Source organism: Trachinotus anak, unplaced genomic scaffold (genome assembly GCF_046630095.1).
Source record: "Trachinotus anak isolate AG129_WGS33_773 ecotype Australia unplaced genomic scaffold, CSIRO_AGI_Tana_v1 ptg000005l, whole genome shotgun sequence".
Lineage (NCBI taxonomy): Eukaryota > Metazoa > Chordata > Actinopteri > Carangiformes > Carangidae > Trachinotus > Trachinotus anak.
The window spans coordinates 15,406,735-15,434,218 of NW_027273856.1; the positions used below are offsets into that span (position 1 = coordinate 15,406,735).

At 41.0% G+C, this 27,484-nt stretch overlaps 1 protein-coding gene across 4 annotated transcripts in view; it reads right to left on the reverse strand.

Annotated features, from left to right (window-relative positions):
• enah (ENAH actin regulator) overlaps window positions 1-27,484 on the reverse strand; it is a 130,349-nt gene that overhangs the window by 85,022 nt on the left and 17,843 nt on the right. The window contains exon 1 of one of the 4 annotated variants that reach the window (XM_071478515.1): window positions 10,276-10,432. The exons of 2 other annotated variants lie outside the window; for them this stretch is intronic. In XM_071478515.1, coding sequence (XP_071334616.1) covers window positions 10,276-10,289 — 14 coding nt within the window. In that variant the 5' untranslated portion in view covers window positions 10,290-10,432. Of the gene's footprint in view, window positions 1-10,275; window positions 10,433-27,484 lie in introns of those variants that run through there. One more of the 4 variants, XM_071478510.1, reaches the window with a different exon arrangement.

Sequence of the window (27,484 nt, forward strand, 5' to 3'; positions counted from 1 at the left end):
GAGTATCACTTTAATATGGGACCTTTAAGTCCGAATTAGCTCTGAGCCATCTGTGAGCTATTTCGTGCATGAACTAAGGCTGAAACGACACAGCTGCACAAGAAACACTTAGCAGCCAAGTGTCCAATTACTCGTGAACCCTTGTTATTTAGGCTCCATGTGTTAAAAGAGCTGTATTTCACACACAGTTCATTCAATACTGATGTAAACCTCCTCAAATTAAATGGGAGTTTTCCCCTTTAAAGCTACAATATCTAAGTCTTGGAAATCAAGCTAGTGCTAGCATGAGACTTGAAAGCAAACAACTCCATTCCTCTGACACGTCCTTCCCCCTGCTCCATTACACTCCTGCCAGCTCTTCACCCTTCACCCTGTCCTGTTTGCTGGCTAAGCTAATGAAGGAGTGAGGAGCTTGCTAGCCTGTGAGTCAGACATAATATATGCTTGAAGCCTTGGTGTGAGCGGACTATTAGATCAGAAGTTTGTTTACGTATTGACTGACAGTTGTTAGCGCCCTGACTTTGGTCTTCTCTGATTGGTTAGAAGGGGAAGGATCTATTTTTTTTATTTCAAACTCAATGTGAATGTGCTGAAGCACTGAAGTACAAAAACAGTGTAACTGTCTATATTCTTAGGCTCTGGACTGCACATATGAAAGGGCACTGACACACACCATCACACATATATAGACACTCAGTGACAGGGCTGCAAGGCAACGCTGTACCAAACTCTTGGAGGTCGGAACAACAGTGGCTGCAGGAGAGATCAACATTTGTGCCTTTGTTCAGCACATTAACGTGCACGCTGATGCTCTGAGCCAGCACTGCGCTTAACTGAGCCTTCGACACAACACATCACTGACACATGTACGCTGACACACACAAACGCACTCTGTTATTGCTTAAATTATCATCAAGTGTACTAGAAATAATGGATACAGCAAAAGCATAAAAACACATCTGCAGCAACAGAAGGTCAACTTGTTATATATATATATTTTGCTAAATGAGACTATGGGAGTTGTCAGGGACGATAAACGTCATCACACCCAACATGACAACTTATCTTCTCACCAGTTCACCTTCACAGCGTCATTGTGTTCAATTGTGTTCAAGATTAAGCCATGCAAGTCTAAGAACACACGGCCGGTACAGTGAAACTGCGAATGGCTCATTAAATCAGAGTTAGTAACAGCGTCGCAGTAACAAGTTAGTAACAGCGTCGTTACTAACTTTGTAAAAGACTTTTGTAGAAGAGGTCAGAGCTAAATCAAACAACAAGTTGGAAGTTTAATAGTGGTGACGTTGGAGTCATGTGACTGTGGTGTCATTGGTTTATAGCCTAAAATTAGCTTTTTGTATTTAGGCTTAAAAAATACTAAAAGGTGTTTATTTGTGAAAATGATCCTGCTAAACAAAACATGTTACAGTTATTTGTCACAGAGGTTATTTTCTGCAATAATCCAAAAGCCAATAGAAAAATCCCACTGGGTTTTTATCGATGCAACCAGGACGATGCTAACATCCAGGTTAGCCTACAAAAATACGTCATCCCTGTGGCACTCTATTTAGTTTGTTTGACCTTGACCTTCGACCTTTGACCGCAAATTTCTGATCAGTTCATCCTTGTGTCCAAGTGGACGTTGGTGCCAAATTTGAAGAAATTCCCTCCACACGTTCCTGGAGAACAGGACCGACAGACGCCAGCCCATAAACGTAACGCCTCTGGCCACGGCTGCTGCCGGTGTGGAGGCATAAAAAGACTCTTTAAAAGCAGGGAGAGGCAGCGAGCACCCCGGGAAACGGGCCGTGACGGATGAAAGGTGTACGACGAGAGCGGTTTGTCACACTGCAGTTAAGCACACAGTCAAAAGCTGTCTAAACACTGCACACACATCAAGAGCTATTACAATCAATTAGAGGCAGAGAACGATGGAGAGAGAGAGAGAGCAGCGTGAGGCACCTGTAATAAGATCCTGCCTCTTTTAGCAGCACAGATGATGTGAGGGAGGAGAGGAGGAAGAGAGGGAAGAGGAGAGAGGGGAGAAGAGGGAGGGAGAGAGAGAGAGAGAGAGAGAGAGAGAGAGAGAGAGAGAGAGAGAGAGAGAGAGAGAGAGAGAGAGAGCTCATTCATCACAATGTTCATTATAAAACCATAAGTGGCTGATTTAGGCCCCGACACACAGAACCTGACTGTGACTGAAAAGTGCAGCCTGTGGTGACTCTGCACAAACTCATCTCTATAAGTGGAAACATACTGATGAGCAGAAAGTCGCCCTTTTCATACAGTCAGTAACAGATCGTGTTCATTTAGTAAAAATATGTTTGAGTCCGGTCATCCAGATTTAAGGTCAAAATATACCTTAACACAGTCCCATCCCATCGTGTGACGCTAGCAATAGGTCCATGCATATGATACGGGAGAAGAAGGGTTAGTACTAGTTTGTTTGTGGTCCGAAAACAAACGGACCAACCATCTGTGGGAAATATTTTTACTCATGTGTTGTGTGTTTTTTTTTTTTTAATCACTTAATACGCAGTGGCCCTGAGAACTCAACGCGCTGCAACCTGAGAAAACACATTTTAAAAGACACAAAATTCAGAAATCATCTGCATCTGTTTGACAACACATGAGCAGCAAATACTCGCTGTTCAGGAGGCAATGTTACGGCAAGATACTGCATAAATGTTGCATGAATGTATTTTAAATATTTGGTAACCATGGTAACATGTATACGCAGAGATTTCTTCTTTTCCTCTCAGTCACCAGATGTCGATTGCACAACAGTTATCAATGTCTTTATAACTTCACGTTGCTGTAAAAAGTCAGTGTGAACATGGACCAGAACTGAAACGCAGTGATGTATAATTTATTGTCCTTATGCAGAACAAATGAACTGAGAGCTAATCTGGCAACAGTGTTGTGTCTGTTTCTTCTCCCTCTCTCTCCAGATGTAAGAACACACTATATAAACCTGTCTATATATTTCTGGCTTCCAGCTGTAGTAAATGGTCACTTTACTACACACAGAGCTACACACTAACTAACTACACTATAGTCATCACCATTATTTGCTAGACTTTGCCAGAGAATATTGTAAACAATAGTCTAAAAGGACAAACGGTGCCGATGCACCTGCGGTAAGCTAACTCTGGATGAGGTAGCCAGAGTTATCCAGTGAGTGTCCCACTTCAGTGAGGTGAGAGGTGAAAAGGTGAAGAGTGGATGAAGAAGACAGAGATACTGTCACAGTTGTGTTGTTACAGGAGCGAAGGCAGCAGGAGGAGAAAGAGAGGGAGGTGAACAGCAAGATAGCTCCTCTCCCCTCCGGCCTGATGCCATTTCAGGTTGTGTCACCAGAGGAGGCCGTGGGCACAGGTGGCTCAAATGCCACACACACACACACACACACACACACACACACACACACACACACACACACACACACACACACACACACACACACACACACACGCTTCATAAAACACAAGGTAATTGACTCAGCGGATGTAGACTGTGGGTATAAACCTGCCACTCTCCTCCCCCCTTTCACTGTCAGCTTGTTACTGTTTTCAAAACCATCTTCACTACAGGAAACAACAACAGCCTCAGCGCGAGCAGCCTGCACGCTGACACCGGCAACCCTGAACGAAGATCTGGATCCTGCAATCACGCAGGCGACACACGTCTTTTACTGTTTTCATGCCTCTTCGTAACACTGTTTGACAGGAGCACCGTCGCTGCATCCTGGGCTCAGCGCCATCGAAACACTGTGATTGGTTTAAACAAATACAAACAAGCCAGAGCGTTTTTCCCCTATACCAGAATGACAGCGTAACGGTGCTGTATATTTTTTCAGTGCATTTATCTTCTTAATACATTTGGCAAACGTACAAGAAAAAAACTTTTCTCGGCTGATGACACATTGTGTAAAAGAAAAGAGCTGTAGTTTATAGAAATATTAACAACTAAACTTCCTGTTCACTGATTCATTCAAATTTTATTTATATTATTTAAAGTCTGATTTGAATAAATCATGAGTTTACTTACTCACTAAAAATACTTTAAATACGTCCAGTGTCTGGTTCACCTGAACACACCACACAGTGTTCAGCTGCTGTACTGACCCTGCAGGCTGGTACCTGTACAGTGTAAGAACTGAGAAGTCAGATAAGAAGTTTTTCAACTTGGTCGTACAACTGTTTGCTGCTCCTTAAGGTTCAAAAAAGGAGATAGTTCATGTTAGGGCTGCACCATTCATCGGAATACAATTGAAAAGGCAATATGGCCAAATGCAAAATCCAAATCACAGGAGCTGCAAAAAAATTAAATAAATAAATAATTTAGCTGGAGCTGCTATTTTTTGGATAAATGTTAAATGTATCAACATTGTTGTGCATTGTACAGAGACACCCCAGCCTACAAATCATATTCTCCAGACCTAAGGGAAAGTGCTTGTTTGGTACAAGGCCCAACAAAAATTGCATCATCATCATTTTTTTAAAATTTTGTCAGTGAAAATGAAAAACGACCACTCCAACTGAAATTCTATCTCAATATAAAATAATGTGACAATATGATTTCTTTTTTCATATCATGCAGCCCTGAAGTTTCTGAAGATTCATTTTAATGAATCTTCAGAAACCTTCCAAACATTTCACACAGTCAGGAGAAGCCAGAGGAATAGCCAGCAGCTGCTTCTGTAACACTGGTTTCAATGACTTACAGAATAAAGAGCATTTACCCTGGTAGATGATGTTTGTCAGAAAACCATCTGACAGAAGAGAGTTGTCTCCTTTGACCTCTGACCTCTGTCAGTATCAATACTGCCAGTGACTCTGACAGGTTACCATGAGCTCTGGTTTGTGGATCTTAAAGCCAAGTTGTCTCGACCCAAAAGGTCTTTGACCAAAACCAGTTCAGTGAAACTTCACACACACTGATCACACACACACACACACACACAAACACTGTTTGCATCTCTATCAGAGACTGATATAAACACACAAATACATAAATACAACCAGAGTTAATCAGAAATTTTGTCTCCATTATTTTCACAGTCATCACTGTCTTTAAATGACCCTCTGACACTGCCTCAGCATCAGACCTCTGCTTTAATTAAACTCTGTAAACAGCCTCCTCTTCATTGTGTGTGTGTGTGTGTGTGTGTGTGTGTATGTGTGTGTGTGTGATGACATCATGAGCCAAGTCAGCAGTCCTTTTTACCTCAGCAGGCAAGAAAGACCAGAGAAGAAGAACAGAGGCGACTAGATAGAGAAAAAAGCTTTGATTTCCTGTAGGTTATTTTCTCTGTGTTCAGCTGATTCTACCTTCAAAATAAAAGCAAGATAAAGGAAAGTATTTCAGCATTTTAATCATGACTCACTGAACATATCAGAGGAACCTGATTATCAGATTAAAGCTCAAGGACAAAGTCAGTACTGGGATGACAGACAGATTTTCTCTTGACTATTACCATGTTACAGATTTTCTATTTCAACTTGTTTTCATCTAACATGACTGTATTTCTTTCACACTTGTCTACTTAATGTTTGGTTGTGTGTTGTTTCAGTGTTACAAGATGCATTTTTTTGATGCGTGATTAATGCATGCATGTTCCGTGATTATTAACTTTTGGCCCGCCCCTGTAGTTTGGGAAATCAGGAAGCAGTAACACAATGGATGGCAGCAGAAACAAACCTTCTCCAGCAGAAATGGATAATGGATGAATGTTTTGGATTGTTGCAATAGTAATTAACATACATATTGAGTATTGAAAACTTGAAAAATATCCCATTAAAGTACATTTAGAGCAGATACAGAAATGTGTGATTAATTTGTGATTTATCGCGAGTTAACTTTCGACAATCATGCCATTAATCGAGATTAAATATTTTAATCGATTGACAGCCCTAATAAATAGTTGTCATCCTTTTAAAGTCTTGTGGAATCAATCAAGCAAACTTTATTTGTATTGCACTTTTCATACAGGTTAGTGAAATGGGAATGAGACAAATGTTTGACAAGACAGAGAGAAAAAAAAAACTGGTTTACTATTTGCTGCTGTGAAAACAAGAAAGTCTAGTCCTCAGAAATAAAATTCAAATATAATTGACTGCAACTATCACAATAAAACAAACAAAAAAAATGAACACAAATTCAGATCTGATCAGTAACATTTAAATATAAATCACGTCTTCTGTGAGTTTCTTCTGTTGTGTTTCATGTAGCAGATTTGACCACTTCATGATATTTGGTTATATTCAATCACTTTATAGCATTAATGTAGCATTATTGTTGGTTTCGGGGTGGTGTATATATTTGATCACATGAATAACTCCACTCAGATGTTGGTTATTGTCCCTGCTCTGTAACAGGCCAATGGATAAAATCATCCTGAATGACTAACCTGAATCACCTTAAAAACTAGAGATGGCAGAGAGAGAGAGAGAGAGAGAGAGACTTATTTTTTGTCAAAGTGAGCGAAGAAACAGATGAATTGTTTTGGTGCCAGGCTGTTTCCCAAGGTGACTGTCAAAGAGGCGGGACGACAGCAGAGAGCGATGCAATGAGACGGCAGACAAGTGAGGAGCAGGAAAAAAATAGATAAAACAAACAGAGAGAGGAACAAGAAGAGTGGGAGAGGAGAGGAGGAAAAGAAGAGACGAGGACGGAGGGAGGAGAGGAAGGAACACTGGATGGTATTGGAAAGCTGATCGTAATAAACCGTAGCTGCCAAAAGGTCACAACCCATTAATATTGCCTTACACAAGTGTCTCCAGCAGCCTGGACGTCCTGTGTTGACAAAGACAAAACAAGACGGAGATGATCAGGTGACAGCGAGGTCACAGACCATCCATCGCCATCACAGCGTCCTTGAGCCGCCAGCGAAACACTGCGCGTTTCACGGCAACAACAAAAACCGTCTGACCCCACAACACACCCTGCTGCTGAAACACAGACGTGTTCCAGTGTCAGGGGACGTGAATAGATAATAAGCTCCATATCAAATGGCAAACAGGTGCTGCTGCGGTGGCGTGTTCATAAGACAGCTCCGGTGCTGTGGTAACAATGGTGCATTTACTTCTCTACAAAGGCAACACGTCATACAGTTCACACAGCACTCAGGGGGTGTGAACACAAACGTCCAACAAACACAGAGCCTCTCACCACTGTCTAAATGACTAAACTGACCAGACTACAGCAGAAAGAAAAAGCTGCTTTTGTCCTTCAATAACTCAGACAGGATGTTTTCAGGTACACTGAGATGACAATGGATCATTTTACATGGAGGGCACACCTGAAACTGAAGCTGACGTGCTGCTCTGGCATTTTTTAAACCAGACTGTTTTTCATTTCGCATCAAAATCTTGACCCTGAAACCACATGATGAAGCAAACCACATCCACACAGACTGAATATCCTCAATAAAGAGAACAATGCAGCCTTGAGTCCTGTTCTCACCTGGAGTCAAAGCAAGTTTGTTTTTGTTTTTTTTCATCTCTGGTATCAGTAATTCATCTAACATGACATAACTTCTCCTCAGCCAAAAAACCTGAGCCAAAACAACAAGACTTCACCTGCCAATGGTGACATCATGTCAGATGGCAGGTGTGTCCGCTGCAGGTGATTCTCTCAACAGAGACGTGACAAAGCAAAGGTTATATGGTGTCTTCAGTAAGAGCATAAATTACACAACACTTATGACAAACATCAAGAAGAGATTTGAGGGTATATGGAGTTCACATGCAGTTTATCACAAACATAAAAAGAAGTAAGTAAAGACTAATACATCTAGTCTCTGTCATGTCTCTGTTAGGGTTAATAAAATGCCCGGACTGGCAGAGCTCAGCACACAGCAGAGGAGCAGGCTTCTCATTTTTAGCTGATGCTTACAGTTGATTTAAATGACAAAAGGTCAGCATTGGCAGACAATATCAGCTGGAACTAGATTATGTCAAACCCATAAGTTACTTGACAAAAGGTGGAAACTGAATTAGCTTTTGTCTGAAGCAGACAACAACAGCCTTTGAAGTGTTGTGTTGAGTCATCTGTAACGACAGTCAGCTGTCAGAATCTGCGAGTTAAAACACATTGAAAGTTTAAGCTTATCGGCTCTTAATCAGGACCTCCATGATTCATAGCAGTTAGCTTGTTTTCATTGGGTGTTTATCTCATTTTCCACAGGTTGGAAACATTTAGGTTGCCACTCAAAGCAGCAGCCTTTCAGTTACAAATGTTGAAACCTGAGCCCAAATGGTTTTGATAAGGGACTCAAGAGGATTTGGTTCAGGATCTATTGATGTTGAGAATGATACTGGACAAAGACCATCTGCTGTGGGTGTGTCCACTAGTGAACACGATTTGGGACCTTTAGAAAAAAAAACACAAATGAAGACTTAAGCTGGTTTCAGTTCTTGCTGACTGGCTGCATTTGGAATATGTTTGCTGTCTTTGTTGAGCAACCTCCACCAAGGCTAGTGTCAAACAACATACACCAGACATACACCAGACACCAAAAGTTAATGGGTTCGTCCCTGGCTAATACCCCATCCTTCCACTAAGTTTGGTGAAAATCGGTTCAGTATTTTTTACATAATCCAGTTTAGAAACAACATGACCAGTTTGGCGAAGGTAATAACACAGTTATGGCATTGGGCTGAAAAAAAAACCAATTTATTCAAACTTCAACTGACCATTTCAAAACTTTCAAATGACATTTTGACTTGTTATGGTGCGTATAGCACAGTAATCAATAACATTAACAATGATTCAGCTCCACCGAAGCGACCCACTTATTAATCAAACCCATGATTTTCTTGCTATGACATGTCAAACTATCTGTTCAAACTGTCCACTCTGAAGATGAATTGAAGATAAACACAATTAGCAATAAAACACACTGATATAATGTAAACAAATAAATTCAATATGAATATCCTGTTATTAAAGCTAAACATCAGTTTGTACAGTCCTAAAAATGAAGGTTATCCATGAAAAAACACGTGAGGTTGCGTCTAAACAACCCAAACTGACATCTGACTGAACTCCCCATTCACAGCCTCAGAGCACACAAACAGCAGGAAGCTACAATCCTCTCTGACAGGGACAACTCTGACTTGCTGTCATTTGACCTGCACTGCTTTTGTTGTCCAGTCGGGACAATGATGTCATTGTTGCTGGGTAAGTCGCCCTGCTGGCAACAAGACCGACAAAAGGTGACACGCAGATAGATGCTAAGTCAACACTGCGACTTTGTGAAGGAGGGATCATCTCACTGAGCAAAGAATGACTTCAAACATAAATCATTACTTCTAGTTATTACACTGAGACACACTTGTAGACTTTATGTAAACCCTTTATGTTCACAAAACTACAGAAAATACAGAACTCCACATATTAACAGCAAAAAATGCATCAACATAGCACAAAGAGTTTACTATCTAGATTGATGGATAACATTTTTTAAGGTGTTTGTCTGAACGATTTGCAAGTAATGATCAAAGGCTGGAGGTGAGGTCACGTCGAGTTATTTACATATGAAACAAAAGAACAAAAAAAAAAACCCATAGCAAATGGATTCAAGCGCAACAAATCAGCACGATCTTCTCCACAGTGCTCACACTGATACAACACAGATGCTGAATTTGCCAACATTAGAGTAATAACCATCGCCGGGACACAAAACACCCCCGTCACGACCACAAACATGCACTTCTACAAGAACCCACAGGAGCAAGTCTGCAAAGAGCTTTTTACATGTTTTCTGGCTGCAAGTCTTTTTGGAAATAAAACAGCAGCACCCGAGGCAGCACCAGAGGTGTCCCACCGCCTCATGGAGAGATGACTCCTATCCAGTAACTGAGAGAGAGAGAGAGAGAAACTCCCTTTGATTGGACTCGGAAGAGTTCAACAGCCAGTGCAGTTCTATAAATATAGAAGCTTCTCATCTGGTGAGAGAGAGGTTTTTTTAGACAGGAGCTCCAAATAATGAATGAATAGGTGGATGGCACTAAAAGCTAAAGCTAGTTTGTGAGATGAACAAGAGAATGGATAGACAGGTAAAAAGGCAGGCACCATACTCAAAGACCGGGATAATCCTTTATCATAGGCTGGCTTCTGAGCTTTTCAAGTGATAATACTGAAGGTAAGGAAAAGGAAATGTTTAATACAGCTGATCAAGTCTTCTATTTCATATGTGATCACACCAATTTCTGGATCCCTAAATCCCATAGTAGCTCCACTGCTTTTCAACCGCCCACTGAAACTTACGAGTCACGAGTCATCTTGGCATCAGTAACGCCTGAATCCGGCAACTCCACCAAAAAAGAAAAGAAAATGTTGTTGGAATCGTTTGTTCTTATTCTTCAAATGTCCACTTTCTCCACAGACTGGCAGACTGAGCAGCTGCTTGGCTGGCTGCTGGACTGGCTGTCTGACTTCAGAGGGGAGAAAGTCAACCGGTGTTTAGACGGACAGGGACAGTGGGGAGGCACCCACCTACACGCCCACCCACCCACAAGGCCTGATGGAAGTAGATCCCAACCCCATTTCCACCCACACTCACTAACCTCACTGATGCCAGGGTTAAAAGTGGAGCAGCTGAGTGGGGGGTAGGGAGGGTGCAATGAGTCTTCAGTTGGGGGTCATTGAGGAAAGCAGCCCCCCGCCCCCCACCCCCCCGGAGAATGTCTCTCTGCACTGTCCAAAAATAGATATTCTGACCTGCACACATCATCAGCCTGGATTATGTGGATGATTGTTCAGGCCAATACAAGGTTTAGTCATTGTGAAACAGATGTTACCATCTCTTACCAAAGAAGGAAAGATGTCATCCTAAACAAATGATGCCATTAAGAAAATCAGTGACATCATCCCTCCAAGTTTTGGGCCAAACCCAAGACATGTGTTGAAATGTTGACCTACATGGCTGAATTCCATTTAGCTGCTTCAGTTTCAGGGTCCTGGTTCATGCTGACTCACTGCCACACTGTCGTGGCTTACTGGGACACCTCAAAAGAGCAGAGCCATTATTAATGTTATTAGTAACACTTGTGATTTTCCTGCTTTGACCAGTAAAAATGTCAGTTATGTTAAAGGCCTACACTGTAAAAATAAAAATACCTGTGAAATCAACATTAATTTAATGTGTTTGTGTACAGTAAAATACTGTGTCATCACAGTAATCAAGTTGCTACTGTAGAAAATCACAGTAAATAGTTATATCCTGCAGAAAATCACAGCATAGAGGCATAAAGGCACAATTAGTAGGAATTAGTAGGACATGACCAATGGGTTGGAGTTTGACTCGGTTCTGAATCAGCTGAAGTACTATCATGTTCGTCTGCCAGGCCTACCTCCCTGTTTGGGTCATGACCTGTTTGAAGGGATTGTTTCTGTTGAACTTGCTATGTACATGTGTGCTTGGTGACGGCCAAGAAACAGTTTACTTATTGCCAACTATACAGGATAATATCAAACTCACCATACAAAGGCAGCGATGTTAACAACAAACCATGTTAGGTAAGACCAGAATGGGGGAAAACTCGGAGGAAAAGCTCAGAGGTCAAGCTTTTACTACTTCTTGTAATGACTGGGGACAGAATCATAACTCCCCTTGCAGTCAATGTTCGGCAGTTGTCTCTCAAGGTAAGGGAGGTTTTGATCTGATACGTGCACCCAAGATCCATATCAACCAAAGTGCCATATCTTAAGATTCTTATTGAGGAATACCTCCAACTAAGAAGTACTTTATTCCCTGGAAAACAGCTGCAAGTCAAACACCATTACCTTGTCCACTACCCAGAACTCATCTTCCACTTTGGTCCCCTTGTCTGATTGTGGCCATTGCACTTTAGAAGCAAGCACACCTATTTTAAGCTGTGTGCAAAGAAACTGCATGGCTTTACAAACTTCTGCAGTACTTTAGCTGAAAGAAACCTGTTGCTACAAAAATATGTACATGCTGGCCTCTTATTTCCTCCAATGGGGAAGCAACAAAGTTTGATGATCAACTATACCAGATTACCTTCATTCAGAGGACAACCTCTGTCGCATTCAAAGGGACGATGTATAAAACAGCCATGGCTTTTGTAGTTCACCAAAATGACATTGGCAACAAGTCGAGCAGAATGTGCTTATACTGTATGCCTTGTATGCAGATTCAACACGTCCCTAGTCGGCCACCTCTTCAGCTGAAGTACAGACTATTGCGTCCTCTAGCACTGTGTCTTACCTCAATCAAATAATCATTCTGTGTAAAAACAGCATTTGGTTGGACAGGTTCCAGGTGCCTCGGGACAAAATGAGGCCCATTCCCAAAAGAGCCATTCATGCTGGTAAGAGGCCAAAGAAAGAAGATCACTGACACACGGTGAAAGTCAGTGTTGATTTTGAATCTTGAAGCCGACACGCAAAGCAAAAGCAATAACCCAGAAGTATCCAGGGAGCTTTTTACATAAAACTCAAGAGGGAGAAATAACTGCATGTGGATCCTTCAGTCTAGCTCAAGACCAGAATTGAGTCTGTCCATTGAGGCAACACACTCTCCAATCTGAGGAAGTCCAGAAACTCTCAGACAAGTGATGGTGTATTAGTTGGCAGTAAAAGGAGCTCCCAGAGGAGGAAACATCAGCATCGCTTGAAGAAAAGAGGAAAGAAATGGTGGATATTTTCAGTCAAGAGTTGCTAAGAGCAACCAAGGGAGGGAGGATATAGGAGCTAATGTTGAACTGGGCTCTAGACTGAATGAAGACAAAATAAAGGGGAAGAGGCTCCTGGAGTTCCTCAGAGATCAGTTGATGAAGTGGAATTAGGAAGATAAAGCTGTTCTGAAAGGAGACATCCCGACATGTAATGTTGTAGTAATGACTCATCAACATGTTGACAGGTACTGTTCATCTCCCCTGACATAAACCCCCACACTGATTCACTCACATCGCTAAATTCACTCTCTGGTCCTTGTTTCTGTCGAGCTTTTAATGCCTGAAACACCTTTTCTTTTTAGAACCACAAATATTTCAGATTCCATGGTTTCTGTCAGATTCAAAGGTCAAAATCTTCTTCTCAGCCATTGTTACATAAAGACATGAGGAATTCAAAACAACAAAACAGGAAGGCAGAGTGGAAATGGAAGATGTATAAACATACTGATTCCCTTCTCTTATACGTCTGATGTTTAAGAGAAGAAAGAACTTTATCAGACTTTTTTTTTTTTTATAAAGTTATTATTATTCTCCTCCAGCCCATGCTCTGGCTCCTTTCCTGCCTCAGTTACTCCTCTTTTTTCCAGTCTGTTCATTCACTCTCTCTCCTTCATTCACTGTCTCTGCTCTCCCGTCCTCAGCTCACCTCTCAGGCATTGATGTGGTCTCTATGGTGATGTACTTTTCATTCCACTGGAAGGGAACGGGCCAGTGTCCGACTGACAGGATTAGGGAGACACGGAGCATCCTGTGTGTCTGTGTGTGTGTGTGTGTGTGTGTGTGTGTGTGTGTGTGAGCTACACAGTGATGAGAAGATTATTCCAGGTTTTTCCATTTAAAGCAGAGTGTGTACATGTGACATGTACTTTCTTTAAAAACAACTCCCTTTTCCACTAATGTTTGAATCCATAGTTTGACAATATTTTCTTTCGGGCTACATTAATAAATTCATTAAGGTCCTGTAATTAAGAAGCCATTTCTCTTTTACTTCTGAGCATGTCAGATTACACCCTGCGCCAGCTACCTAACACAAACATAACACACAACATTAAGCACTGCTTTACAAACTGGGCTGTTGTGAGCTAAATTTGTTTTGATTCAAACCTCTTCATTCATACAGAGTGAAAACTAAATGAACACATCTCTTCAGTGTAACTTGTAAAGTCAAAAAGCTTGTTGATCAGCAATCAAAAAACATCATTATCATTACATATTACAATTATAAATAATATAATAAATATTTACAAATGTATAATACATTTTACATTTATAATAATATTATAATAAATGTTTTCAATATTAATAGCTCGAGCTAAGCTGATGAACTGATTAGTAAAACAACACAAAAAGCCAAACAAAAAACTGTGAGCTTAACTACACACACACATACACTCATACACCAGAGCAGGTTGTGCTGAGGTGTGCGTGTGTGCAGATTGTAAGGTTTATATATATATATATATATATATATATATATATATATATATAAAAAATGTTTTATTTACGTTTTATTTCTCTGAGTTGCTGCTTTGCTCGCGCTAACGGCGCTCGCTGTCCTCTTTCACTCACGAGCTCTCCAGATCCCCACTGCTCTCTCTTTCTCTCTCTCTCTCACTCGTGCGTTGAGCCAGGGGGAGGGGCCAAGTTTGAATTGTGTGTTTCCAAACAGCAACAGACAAATCCTGCATATTACACCTTTAAATATGGTTATAATGTACAAAGTTAAACAGATCTGGTCTTTGTTAGCTTTTTGTGCCAATTTGTCTTTTATTTTTGACTTTTTATTGGCTTAATATTTGCAGACTGATTTATGATTTTGACACAACGACAGTTCCCAAGTCATTTCACACACACACACTAACACACATATTTCTGCCCAGGATTTATTACTCCCAAGCCAGAGCCGTACATATCACTGCCTGACTAGTTAAACCTGCTGAAAGAGGGAACAGCACTGTGTGTGTGTGTGTGTGTGTGTGTGTGTGTGTGTGTGTGTGTGTGTGTGTGTGTGTGTGTGTGTGTGTGTGTGTGTGTGTGTATATGGGAAAGTGTGTGTGGGAAAGTGTATATATGAAAAACACAAACAGATCAGCCAGCATCATGCTGCTGACTTGGCTACAATATGTGTAATATGAACAGCAAACATTAGCTGTGTTTGGTAGCGATGCTCTGTTGCTACAATAAGCACTGAGAGCCCCATCTATCAGACCACTATGTGGATTACGAGTGGGTGAAGGAGGGATAAATGTCATGAAAGAATTTCCTGTCCACATTAAGAACGCTAATCAATGTTTCTATGATGTGAGAGGGGATAGGATTTCAGCTGGAAGTCGCTTTGCTATCCCTGAATGAGATGCTTAATTATTTCATTGAGATTTTTTGGCACAAACTCCAACAAACTGCGTGGTCCAAGTCTGGAGCACAGAGCCTGGCAGAGCGCCCTGCAGGAGGCTGAGCCTGCCCCAGCTGGGGGAGAGTCTTGACTGGACTGGTGGAAAATGAAGCTGGGGGGTGTGGGAGTGTTGTGAGATGAGCAACAACGAACAATGACAGGATGGACGAGATGAGATGAAGTGGGAGGTAGCAGGAAGTTTCATTCAGTAAACTTCTGACTTGATAACCTCCCCTTTAGAACATAAAATACAACTATGAGGAAAAAAGTGCAAGATAAAACTTTAAAGGTCCCATGTTTAACACTTCTCCTGTGTTTTATTTTAAGTTTTGATATCTATAAGAAGATATATTTGTCATTTTAAGAACCAAAAACCATCTCAATGTAGTTTTACATCTCCTCTCTAAAGTTTCTCTCTGGAGCGCAACAACAGGTTGGTGAGCCAATCACAAGAGAGGCTCTGAGCCTGACTGTTTTCTGAGTGATCCAATAAAAATATAGTAGATTTCAGGTAAATGCTTAGAGAAACCAAATCCTGCAAGGTTGGATGGTGGGTCTTGGGGCTTGGGGCATGGCTGAGAGTTATGACTGCTTTGTTGTTACATCACAAAGTTCGGGAAGTCCTGACGGCTGGTTTTAAGGCTCAGTTTCTGAATACAGGCTGTGTGCATTTCTCTGTGGACTGAGGCTTTGATACTTTCACAGTATTAATATAGAACCTAGACCTGCTTTATAATCAGAAACACATGGACATCTACCTTTATACAATATGGGACCTTTAAACATTATATAATAAAAGCATGTTCTTCTTCAGATGAAAGACTCAGTTGACTTGAGTTCTTGTCTCTTACAATTGATTCCAATGGCAGCAAGATTTTATGCAGAAGATGAGGACTAAATGTCAATAGAAACTTATCCTGCAGTATAAGCCACGTCTCTGCTGTCAATCCATATGCTCAGTATGATCCAAATGCTTTAAAGTTTTGCCCAAATATAGCTAAATCCACAGCTTCTGACGCAGCTTTGGGGGCTGATGCAACATGAGAGCAGCACATTTAGCTGCATTCTGGTGTTTGGAACATGCTGAGCATAATCAAACACTGAGTCAGGAGTAAGAAATGTCTCAAAGCCCTCGCTCTGTTTCTTCAGCCTTTTATCATCTGCAAGTTTATTGAATACATGTGCTTCTGCACCAGCCCCGAGCAAATTACATGTTTTAGTCACACACAGTTACATTTGTAGTACGACTGGTCTTCTGCTGTCAGCCGCTGATCATTTTAAAGAGGAACAGGTTCTGCAGACTCACTGTTTCTGCCACTGAGTCGCAGAGGGACTGGAATGCTCTCACCAGCAAATTCCTTCTTTACTATCAACACTAAAGCCGCTCCGATCAATATTTTTTATATAAACAATGGAACAAATGAATGTGTGTAATGTGAAACTGGTTACTCCAAGAGAAGAGCCTGCAGCCGTGCCCCATCTCTCATAAAAACACATCGCTGTCTGCCTTCTCTCGCAGGCACAGCTTTTAAAATCTCCCCTCGAGCGTCCTTTCACAAAATAAGTGACCAGTTTTCCACTGACTTGCTCCTCGGTCACGTTAAAAGAGGAGAGCGGTTTGTAAAAAAGGTTTTGTTTCTACCTCCTCTGCAGCCGGTTTGTGCTGAGCCTGTGGAATTCCTCTTACACAGGGGTCTGTTTGTGAGTGCGTGGGTGTTTTATTTAGGACTTTCAGGGAGCGTATCCTGGGACCGTGTGTGTGTGTGCCCTCTGTGTTTTGTTGTGCAGACTGCTGCCAGTCTGAGATGATGAGATACAGGAAGAAAATCTAAACATAAAAATAAAGGCTCCACAACCAAGAGTGGACATACATTAATATTAGAGACATCGATGGTTTAGCAACAACTTGATGGTGATGAGGTTCAAACCACAGAGGAAATCTCAATCTGCACTTCAAAGACCCACCATCGGCTCCTCTCAAAACTGGTCTAACATACTAACCTCACGTACGAATTCCATTAATATTATAAGAAGCAGAAGAGGCTGCCATGTCAACACTTCACAGGAGTTATTTCTTGTTTTCATCCTTCTTGTTTGCTCTGAGGGAGAAAACTTTTCACTGGCAACAGCTTTAACAAGACTCAGAGTCTACAGCCGTGCTGGTGGCTCTGTGAGGCTGTAATGATAACTGTCAAGAAAACCAAACTGTATCTAAATATAAAGTTTAAATATAAAAGTAGAAGTCCACTTATTTTTATCTTAGTAGTAAATGTAATAATTGGGCAGATGGTTGTGTCAGAATAAAAGTCTTTGCACAAAAACTGAAAGTAAAAGTTTGGTAACCCTGGAAAAAAAAAAAAAACTTACTTAAAACTTAAACCTAAAGAATGGAAAAATAATTAGACAGTATTTGTAGCTCTGCAAATGTTTGGACACCAATCTACTTGTAAAACACACAGACCTGCATTAACTTCTTAGGCCTTAATTGACAATTCAGACTTAGTTCAAACTCCTCAAACCTCGGCCTCCATATCCTCTCCTCTATAAATTAACTGAGGATCTGAAAAAAAAAAGCTTTTTAACTGATGCTACAAAGCAGAGGAGGTTGTAAAAGGTCATCACAGTTTCCAGCTTGAAATCTCCACTGTCTGAGAAGTCATTGAGAAGTGACCGTTAACAGGAACGTATACGATCCTAAACACCATGTTGTCTTTAGAGCGTAGTGCTGGAGACTGGCTGTGTTTTCCTGTTCAACTAGAGGAACTATGGGAGCCACTGACTTCCTTCAATAAACAAAGCTGATTTGTCTCCCCTTTGCCTGGCACATCTTTATTCCATCTGTATGTATATTGATTGATTCTCATCCACCATCTTTGTTGATGACATATAGAGTCACATTTTTGAATCGGACACTCCTATTGGTCCAGGTTGGTGCCGCTGCAGCCAATCGTAATGTTTAAGTCAGAGGCTTTACTGTGAGTTGTTTGTATTTGAGCCAAACTGGATTAATCTGAGTTCAAAGCAAAGAGAAGTTGGTCTTGGTTTATTCTAGCAACAGAAAAAAGATACGGTCGGTTAGATGTTTAGTGCAGCTGAGTGTTTGGAGCTCTTCAAGGAGATGTTGAGCTGATTGACGATGACTTTGTGCCTGAGTCACGATTTTCGGAGGATGAGAGGAATTCTGGTGAAGGGATCCTAACAAGGGAAAGTAAGTAATGCTATTATGAGATTATCCAAACTGTGATGGATTATGTCGGATACGGAGGAGGGAATGTGATTCTGGATTACGGATCTATTATAACAAGCGCTCCGGACACACCTCCAGTATGTATACTGATAACACTACCTGTGTTGAGCAACACTGATCATAATAGCATATAACATACACACAAGCATAAACACTTCAATCCTGTCTCTCCCTGACCAACCACAAAACCTCCCCCACAGGCCACCACTTCCACAGAGGGTCCCAGGAGGAGAAGGGGAAGAAGAGAAAGTTGTCCCCCCAGTCCTGCAACAAGCACAACCTACAACACCCCAGCAGAGACCACAGAGGAGGAGAAGACCGCCATCCACCCTCCCATCCTACAGCAAACAGTCGGACACCATCATTACACAGAACTGTATTATGTATTATGGGTGGTCCTGCCAGGTGCCCCTGTGTGTGAATCTGGACAGGTGCCGCCATGATGTATGTATATCATGTTAAGGGACATGCAGGCAAGAAAAAAAATGAAACGCAAATAGACACTGTCTAAAAGAGTGGGCATAAAATATAAACAGAAGACAGTTTGCAGTGTTGTTTTGAATAAAATAAGTAAAAATTCAAATTCCATTTCTTAATGGTCTAATAGTTACTTTACAGTCTTCAGAAGTCTTGTATGAGGTTGTGCTGATTCTGGGATTTGTAAACCTGATGATACTGTAAAAATGACAACTTCATAGGGTAAAACTCAAAGGTAAGGAAAAGGTCTTACTGAGGGTCTCAGAGGGTTTTGAAGGTGAACTGTGGAAGCCTAAACAATGGAAGATGAAACTGCAGGTCTGATGGGAAGAAAGGCAAAAACCACCATGTGACTGCGAAGGACCTGCAGGTTTAACTGACACAGGAGTTTCTCACACAAACTTCCTGAAAGAGTCCATCAGAGCAAAGCCTGAGCATCATCACAAAAGTCTGCAAAGCAACATCTGGATAAGCCAGAGTCACTTTGGAAACAAGGGCGATAAAAAGATGAAGATGAAAGTTTTAGCTTTTTGGCTGATAGAGATGTTCTGCCCTGGGGTTTGAGGCCACCCTTTATCACTGCATGGATAGAGGGAAGAATAGATTTCATTAAATATCTGCAGAGTCATGATCTCCTGCTAATCTCCTGCAGTCAGTCAAGAACGTGGAACTGAAAAGAGACTGGCTTCTCCAGCATGACAACATCCAAAGCAAACCTCAAAATCCACCATGAACCACTTCAAGAAACACAAGCTGACGCTTTTGGAAACGATCCTCACAATCAACATCATCGACAATCCTCTGGTATATCTGTATTCCGTGCGTCCCTCAAAATATCTCAGAACGTCTGCGAGGACAAGTGGTTTGAAATTCCTGAATCAAGAAAAGACTCTTAGCTGGTCAGAAAGAGTGTTTGCAAGCTGTGATATCTGCCAAAGAGGGGGTAACTCAGTGCTGACTTTACTGTTTAATGCTTCTATATTTGTTTAAGTTCATGAAATGAAAATATATTTGAATAAAAGCTCATTTTAAATGTCAGGAGTAGAGATATTTATATTATTTTCATTGAGGTATTTCACTCTGAACCAAAGAACACATTCATTTATAGTTTGGCTAAAAATGGTCACGGTGCTTCCAAGAGTCCTCACAGGTACGCACTAAATAACACTCTCACCAATTTGTTGGAGAGAGGAACAAGCAGAGGCGTTGAATTAGCACTGAGCTTCACTGCTGGGTTGCAGACAGTGTTAGATTATCAGGTCTGAGCCTCAGCAGCTCATCCCGACCATGAGATTAATACATCTCAGAGACGCTCAGCTCCGGGTCCAGTCTGCTGCTGAGGTGTGGTGAGAAAAGAGAAAGAGAACCAGGACAAAGACTGTTAATAAGCTGAGTGATGGCGGAGTGGCAAAGAGAAGTCCAGCCTGCAGACAGGAGAGGAGGCTGCTTCACAGTTTACATGTTGTGCTTTTAGCTGACAGCATTTTTAAAGGCTCAGCAGTGCAAGCCTTCATTAATTATCTTGTTAGTCCTCTTTATAAAAGCTGACTGTTTCGTAATTCTCATTCCTTTCACGCTTTGCAACTTTTGGAAAAAGTGCAACACAAACACTATTGTTAATTATAGCAGCAGCTCTGAAGTATGGGATGCTGCAATTTAATCTCTCCATTTTATTAACAAGGTATTTTGCTGCTGTGAAGAAGCCTCAGGCCTGCAGCTGAAGCCACGCCATGAAAAAGAAGAGTCTTAGCTCCTCTTCCAAACAACGCCTGTTTTTCAGAGCTGGAGCTGGAGATAAAAACCCTGTGTCAGACACAAAAAGCAGACTTTTTAAAATTATTTATATTATTTACTATTGTTTTTACAATTTATACTTCCCCAACTGATATTGATGAATTTTTAAAATTATTATTATTTACTATTGTTTTTCCAAGCTGTATTTCCCCAGCTGATACTGATAATTATTATTATTATTATTATTATTATTATTATTATTATTATTATTATTATTACTACTAACTATTGTTTTTCCATATGTACTACTCCAATTCATATCGATTTTTTTGTAATGTTTACTAATGTTTTTCTTATCTATTAAACAGTAATTGTGGCATCAGCATTGTCATTATTATTATTATTATTATTTACTATATGTACTTCTCCAGCTGACAAAAGCAGACCTCTCTGAGCCTCCGTACCTACTGTGGCTTACGGTGCTGTGACTGGGTCCAGATGAGATGAGCTGACACAGTCTGAACCAAACATATGAATCACCTGGAGAGTCATTAAGCTGACTCTGTGTGTGTGTGTGTGTGTGTGTGTGTATCTCGTTCAACATTCCTTTATGAAGCCTTGACAGGCAGTGGAAACACACAGTACGTGTGTGCTCACACTGGAGTCTGATCCATGTGGCAAGATGCAGGAGTCACTGTAACCCCACCGCAGTGGAAAATTCAACCTCAGCTTTCAGCTCACACCAAGATTCAAGAGACAACAACTAAATTCTTCCTCCTTTTCTCTCCTCCTGCTTCTCCTCTCCCGCAGATTCCAGTGAGTCAGTGAGGCCCAGGATGGAAAAGCCACAGCAGCGGTTCACTGAAACAAAATACACCAGCTAGCCACTGATCAAAGTCCTCAAAGGATAGGTTTTACTGTCTTAGAAAGCCAATCCCATTAACCGCCACCACATCCCCACTTTTGAAGAAACTACTAATAAGTAACAGGACAGGTTGAGCCGACTTGTCACTGAGAGAAAATAAAAACCAAGAAAACTTCACTGACGTCTTCTGGCAGAAATCCCAGATCCAGGCCGTCACCAAAACCCCGATCAGTGTCTGAGAAATCCTGCTGACAGACTCTAACTACTCTAACTTTCACACTAACTGGTGAAAGTAAAATTTGGCTCCAGTCCCAGTTTCAACATCTACTGTTTGCAGAAAGTGCCAACTCGTCGTATTAAATAACTCATAACAGCACATTTACATAAATTGTTTTTTTATAGTATGGGATTAGAGTGAAAAGGATGTTACATAAGTGCTTGGTTGACAAAATAAAAGCTGTTTTACAGGCTGAGTCCTCCTTGTTGGGTGATGGCAGACATACTGGTGAGAGCGCTGGGAATAAAAACAAACTGGTTGTCTTTGACATCCATCATAACAAACTGCAATAGCAGCAGTTAAGTCTTAACAAGCAGCAGATAAGAGCAAAAGTGTGGTCGCAGCCTTTGGATGCACTGCTGGTGTTTCTGCAGAGGTTTTCACTCAGCGAAGAATTTCACAAAGACAACAGGAGCTCAGCAAAAGCATCAGCAAGAGAAACAAAAAATCCTGATGAAGCTGCCAGCACTGCTGCTGCTCCTCCTCCTCCTCCTCCTCCTCCTCCTCCTCCTCCTCCTCCTCCTCCTCCTCCTCCTCCTCCTCCTCACCTGCCTATCCCCTTTGCCTATGTTTTCTCAACTGCTGATCGTTTTCATGAGTCAAGCTCACAGCCTCCCAGCCTATAATCATAAAACCTATTGGACCATTACCCTTTTACTGCTCGTCCTCTCTCCAGAGACTCCAACACACCGTTTCTGTTAATGTTGACCCTTGTTAATAAAGTTTCCTTAGACAGTTTGTAATGTCAAAAATATTTTAACCAGTATTTTGCAGAAAATCGACTTCATCTGCACCTAGAAAATCAGCTAAAACACTATAAAGCACTGTGAAACTTCAATTGCTTTTTTATTCTAATCATTACATTCAAAAGTGGTATTTTATTTTGGTAAATGGTAAGAAAAACAAATATAGTTACCACCTCGCAGTTGTACGCCTCCATCAGTCCAGGTGCAGTTCATAAGCGTGTGATTTGTGCAGCCACAGTGACCCTGATTTTATGACCTTTAACCTCCAAAATCTAAATAAGTTCCTTGATCTTGAGATATTCAAGTTCACAAAACCAAAGCTGTGTCCTGTGACCTTGACTTTTAATCTGTGACCAACATCTAATCAGTTCATCTTTGTGTCCAAGCGAACGCTTGTACCAAATTTAAAGAGGTTCCTGTGAAGCGTTACTGAGAAATCATCTTAACAAGAATGAGACGGACAATCTGAAAACATCATGCCTCTGGTTACAGCTGTCAGAAGAGGCAGAAAGAAAAAGAGAGGAAAAGCATCAACAACTCATTGAACCTCGAGACGGATGAGCTACAACATCAGAGAGCACGTCAGGTTCCTCTCCAGCCAAGAACAGAGACCTGAGTCTGCAGTAAACACAGGCTCGACAAGACTGGATTTCTGCTGAGGCAGCAGATGGTAGTTTCACGATTTGGCATCAACAGCCTGAATTATTGGACCCAACCTGCCTCGTGTCAACAGTCCAGGCTGGTGGAGGTGGTGTAATGATGTGGGGAATGTTTTCCTGTCACACTTTGGGCCTGAATACCAATCAGTCATGGTCTGAACGCCACAGTCTGTCTGAGTGTTGTTGCTGACCATGTTCTTCCCTTCATGGCCACAGTTCACCATCTTCTAATGGCCACTTCCAGCAGGATAACTCACCATGTCATAAAGAAAAGTTGTCTCAGACATGACAGGGAGTTCAGTGAACTTCAGTGACCTCCCCAGCCTCCAGACCTGTATCCAGTAGAAAACCTCTGGGAGGTGGTGGAACAGGAGATTGACAGCATGAATGTGAACCATGGGACATTTATTCCCTCCAGGACAGGTACAGCTTGTAAATGCTAACAAATGCTAACAGCATTGATCCTGCCTTTGATATTATGGGGAAAAATTAGGTGCAGAGAGGTTGTGGTGACAGGACAGTTTAGGTTTTATGAGGATCACTGTGGCAACAGTAAGATCCAGCTCCATCCACAGAGACAGGACCAGAGGAGCTGGTGAGACAACAGTGTTAATATTCAGACAGCGCTACTAAGAATCCACACTCTTTCAAGCCTGAGTGTGTGTGTATGTGTGTGTTTCTCTTTCAGTCAGTGCAAGTGTGGCTGGATCCTCCAGTGGAGATGATGTATTTCAGATAGAGAGCCTCGGCTTTAAGCCCTGGGCAGCGCTGGACCTGCATACTGATAACTCCCAAGTCTGAGCACAGGAAGTTGGAGATTTCTTTCAGTCTCCAACAATCTCACATACAGACACACACGCATACACACACACACACACACAGATATAAACACACTCATAACTGCTGTCAGAGCCCTAAAAATTGGCCGTGTTTGCTGTGTGAAACAATAGCTACGACCCATCTGTTGGTGTGGGCGTGAGAAAGACAGAGAAAGCTGAGAGAAGCGACTGAGAGGTGAGGTGTGAGAAGACGATGGAGGAACAAGATATAAATGAATGAAAAGAGAGAAAATGAGAAAGGAGTGAAAGACAGAGCAGCTGATGGATTTTTACAAGCTGAAAACGGCGCTCGCTTCGTCAAAGAGCCGCTAAAGAGCTGTTGATGCACCTGCTGCTGCTCAGTGCACAAACACACTTTAATGAGGAAAAATAACAGAAGCAAAGCAAAGGTGGAATATCAGTGTTTAGCATCCAGATTAAAGTGATTTCCACTGAGTAAAAAGCAGCATCAGCACAGAAAGTGACACTTAAACTGTGACGATGCTGGAGGGAAGAAAACATGGGTGGAGGCTTCACACGCAGCATCAGCTGAAGTGAATTCAGACGGGAAAGAAAGAAGAGAGCTAAAGCTCTGGGTCACTCTTCTCACAGAGAGATTTCAGCTAGACTGTGATTTACAACATTAAAAAAATCAATAGAGAGACCTGAGTTTAACATTAAAAAGCTGATTTATTGAAGTGTTTGTATCAGTGTCCCTTGTGATTTGATGGAAATACAAATGAAAATGTAGATGGAGACGGAGAGAAAGAGAATTAAACAAAGAGGTAGAAGGAGAGAAAGAGAGAGCGAGGAGAGAGAGAGATAGAGAGAGAGAGAGAGAGAGAGAGAGAGAGAGAGAGAGGACAGACACTACTACAAATCTCACACACACGCACACACATACAGATTCAGCTGGACACTGTAAGTTTTCCTCAGGAGAGAACAGTGCATTTGTTGGGGACTATTTTCAGCAGCGTATTGTTACACACTAGAGTATAACTGAATCGATCAGTCAGTGAATCGTTCAGTTTGCTGACAGAAAAATAAAAAGTCTTGAGCCTTGAGCGACCAATACCCAAACTCCATATCTGACAATATCAAATATCACAATATTTCCTGCCATAAGCAATATTTTTCTTTATATCAAAAAAAACCTGCGATCCCATACAGAAATGTAACACATGACATATATGTCCCTATATCAAGAGTGATATTGCTATATATGTCACCTATAATGGGATATATTATTATCACATATACATGCAACACATATATGAAGATATACATTTATAACATATATGAAATACCCATAGTAACATTTGTATATGTATGTATATTAAAAAATATCTGAATGATGAATTCTTATATAGTATAACATGTGACCATATATTTTAACAATATACATTTAATTTATATATGCAAGTTTATTAAAACAACATGCAACATATAAAAATTCTACATACTTTCATATGTTTTTCTTATTAATTTCTCATAATTAAACATTTCTATTTTAGCAATCTGGAAAAGTCTGGTCATATATACATGTGTATGGGCTAGAAATAAATGTCAATATATAAAATTGTTCCAATTTCATACATTATTTTAATATGTACATATATTTCATATATGGAAATCCAGTATCTGTACATACTGTATAATTGCATATCCCAACATCTTGACTTATTGACACAGTAAATTTTGGATATCACCCAAATCTAGTCTATAAATAAAGTTATTAGAAAATAAAACCTGGCACAGAAGCTCGATTAAAAGCTACACAACCTCTCATGTCCCTCACACACTCAAAAAAGCCACAAAAACACAATCTCAGCGGCACCAAATGTTTTTTATGGGAAAGTACGGACTCGAACAGATCATAGCCTGTGACCTTTGACCTGAGCAGAAACAACATACAGAGGGAAGAGAGAGAAGGACAGACAGCTGCTGTGGAAGAGAGGACAGATGGACAAACAGAGCAGCCACCTGTTTTTACTCCTCACACACATTTACACCCAGACACTCAGTTTTCTTCAACCAAAACCATCACACTGGCCTCCCAGTGGCTCAGACAGCTTCAGCTTCATATACACACAGATACAAAGAGGCAGCATGTTTCAATAACTGACACACAGAAAAAGGCCCAGAGTGAGTGTGAGAGGAAGAAGAGAGCATCTTCTTCCAAACACACACACACACGAGCTGGCTGGCAGGGTAGGGTATTGGGCATTAGGTTGGCAGAGGCATAACAGGCTGCCACATAAGCCTCTTCTAGTTTTTACTACCAGTGACATCTGCTGCCTGAGGTTACGTGTGGTGTGGAAACAGCACAACACTGATAATACAGCACAGCTAAAAGGAACGCTGGGAATATGATGCACAGATATGAGACAGTCATAGAGGAGAAACCAAAAAACTAAATGAGATTTGAATAATAGAGGTCATTTTGTTCCTTCTGTACAAATCATACAGAAGAAGTGACAGCAGGCAGACAGGATTTACACTGTTGACTTATTTGAAATTGTATAATTAAAGCAGTCAAACAGCAACTCATTTTACGAGGCTGTGGTCAACACTTGAGTTCTGTGCCAATGTAAAGCTTTAGGTTTGTGGGGGAGGTTGCTATTTTTGTAACAACTAAGATAATTTTATAGCTTGTTGAATTTGCAACTGTTGTTGCTGCTTAAGAGATTTAAAAAAATTAATCCAAATCATATCAGATTGATCATAATCATATTAGGATATCATGACTTTTCGCACCTAGTATGAGTCAAACCTCAAAAATGCTTAATGCAACTCTGTATTAGAGTATTAGACCCTCCCTGCCTGGTAAACATGCACAGAGTTTAAATGCCTAAATTTGTATCAAAATCTTTCTTTTTTGAATTTTTTGTCTCTAAAACCAAGATGAGTTACACAGGTGACGATTAAAGGTCTCATATTGTATAAAGGTAGATGTCCATGTGTTTTTTTATTATAAAGCAGGTCTAGGTTCTATATTAATACTGTGAAAGTATCAAATCCTCAGTCCACAGAGAAATGCGCACAGCCTGTATTCAGAAACTGAGCCTTAAAACCAGCCGTCAGGACTTCTGGAACTTTGTGATGTCACAACAAAGCAGTCACCGCTCTCAGCCAGGCCCCTAACCCTGCCCACCTGGACCCACCATCCAACTTTGCAGGATTTGGTTTCTGCGAGTATTTACCTGAAATCTGCTATATTTTCATTGGCTCACTCAGAAAACAGTCAGCCAATCAGAAGAGAGGATCTGAGCCTCTCTTCTGATTGGCTGACTGACCTGTTGTTACAAGAGCTCCAGAGAGAAACCTGAGAGAGGAGATGTAAAATTACACTTGAATTGTTTTTGGTTCTTAAAAACACAAATATATCTTCTGATGGAGATCAACACTTCAAATAAAACACAGGAAAAGTGTAAAATATGGGACCTTAAACTTTTTCAATGTACTTGCACAGTGCAAATTCCAAAAGAAAAATTTTACTTTCTTACTGAAACGTCGCTGAGAAAGACACTGAATCCCCACCAGCTGCAGTGCTGCAGCTCAG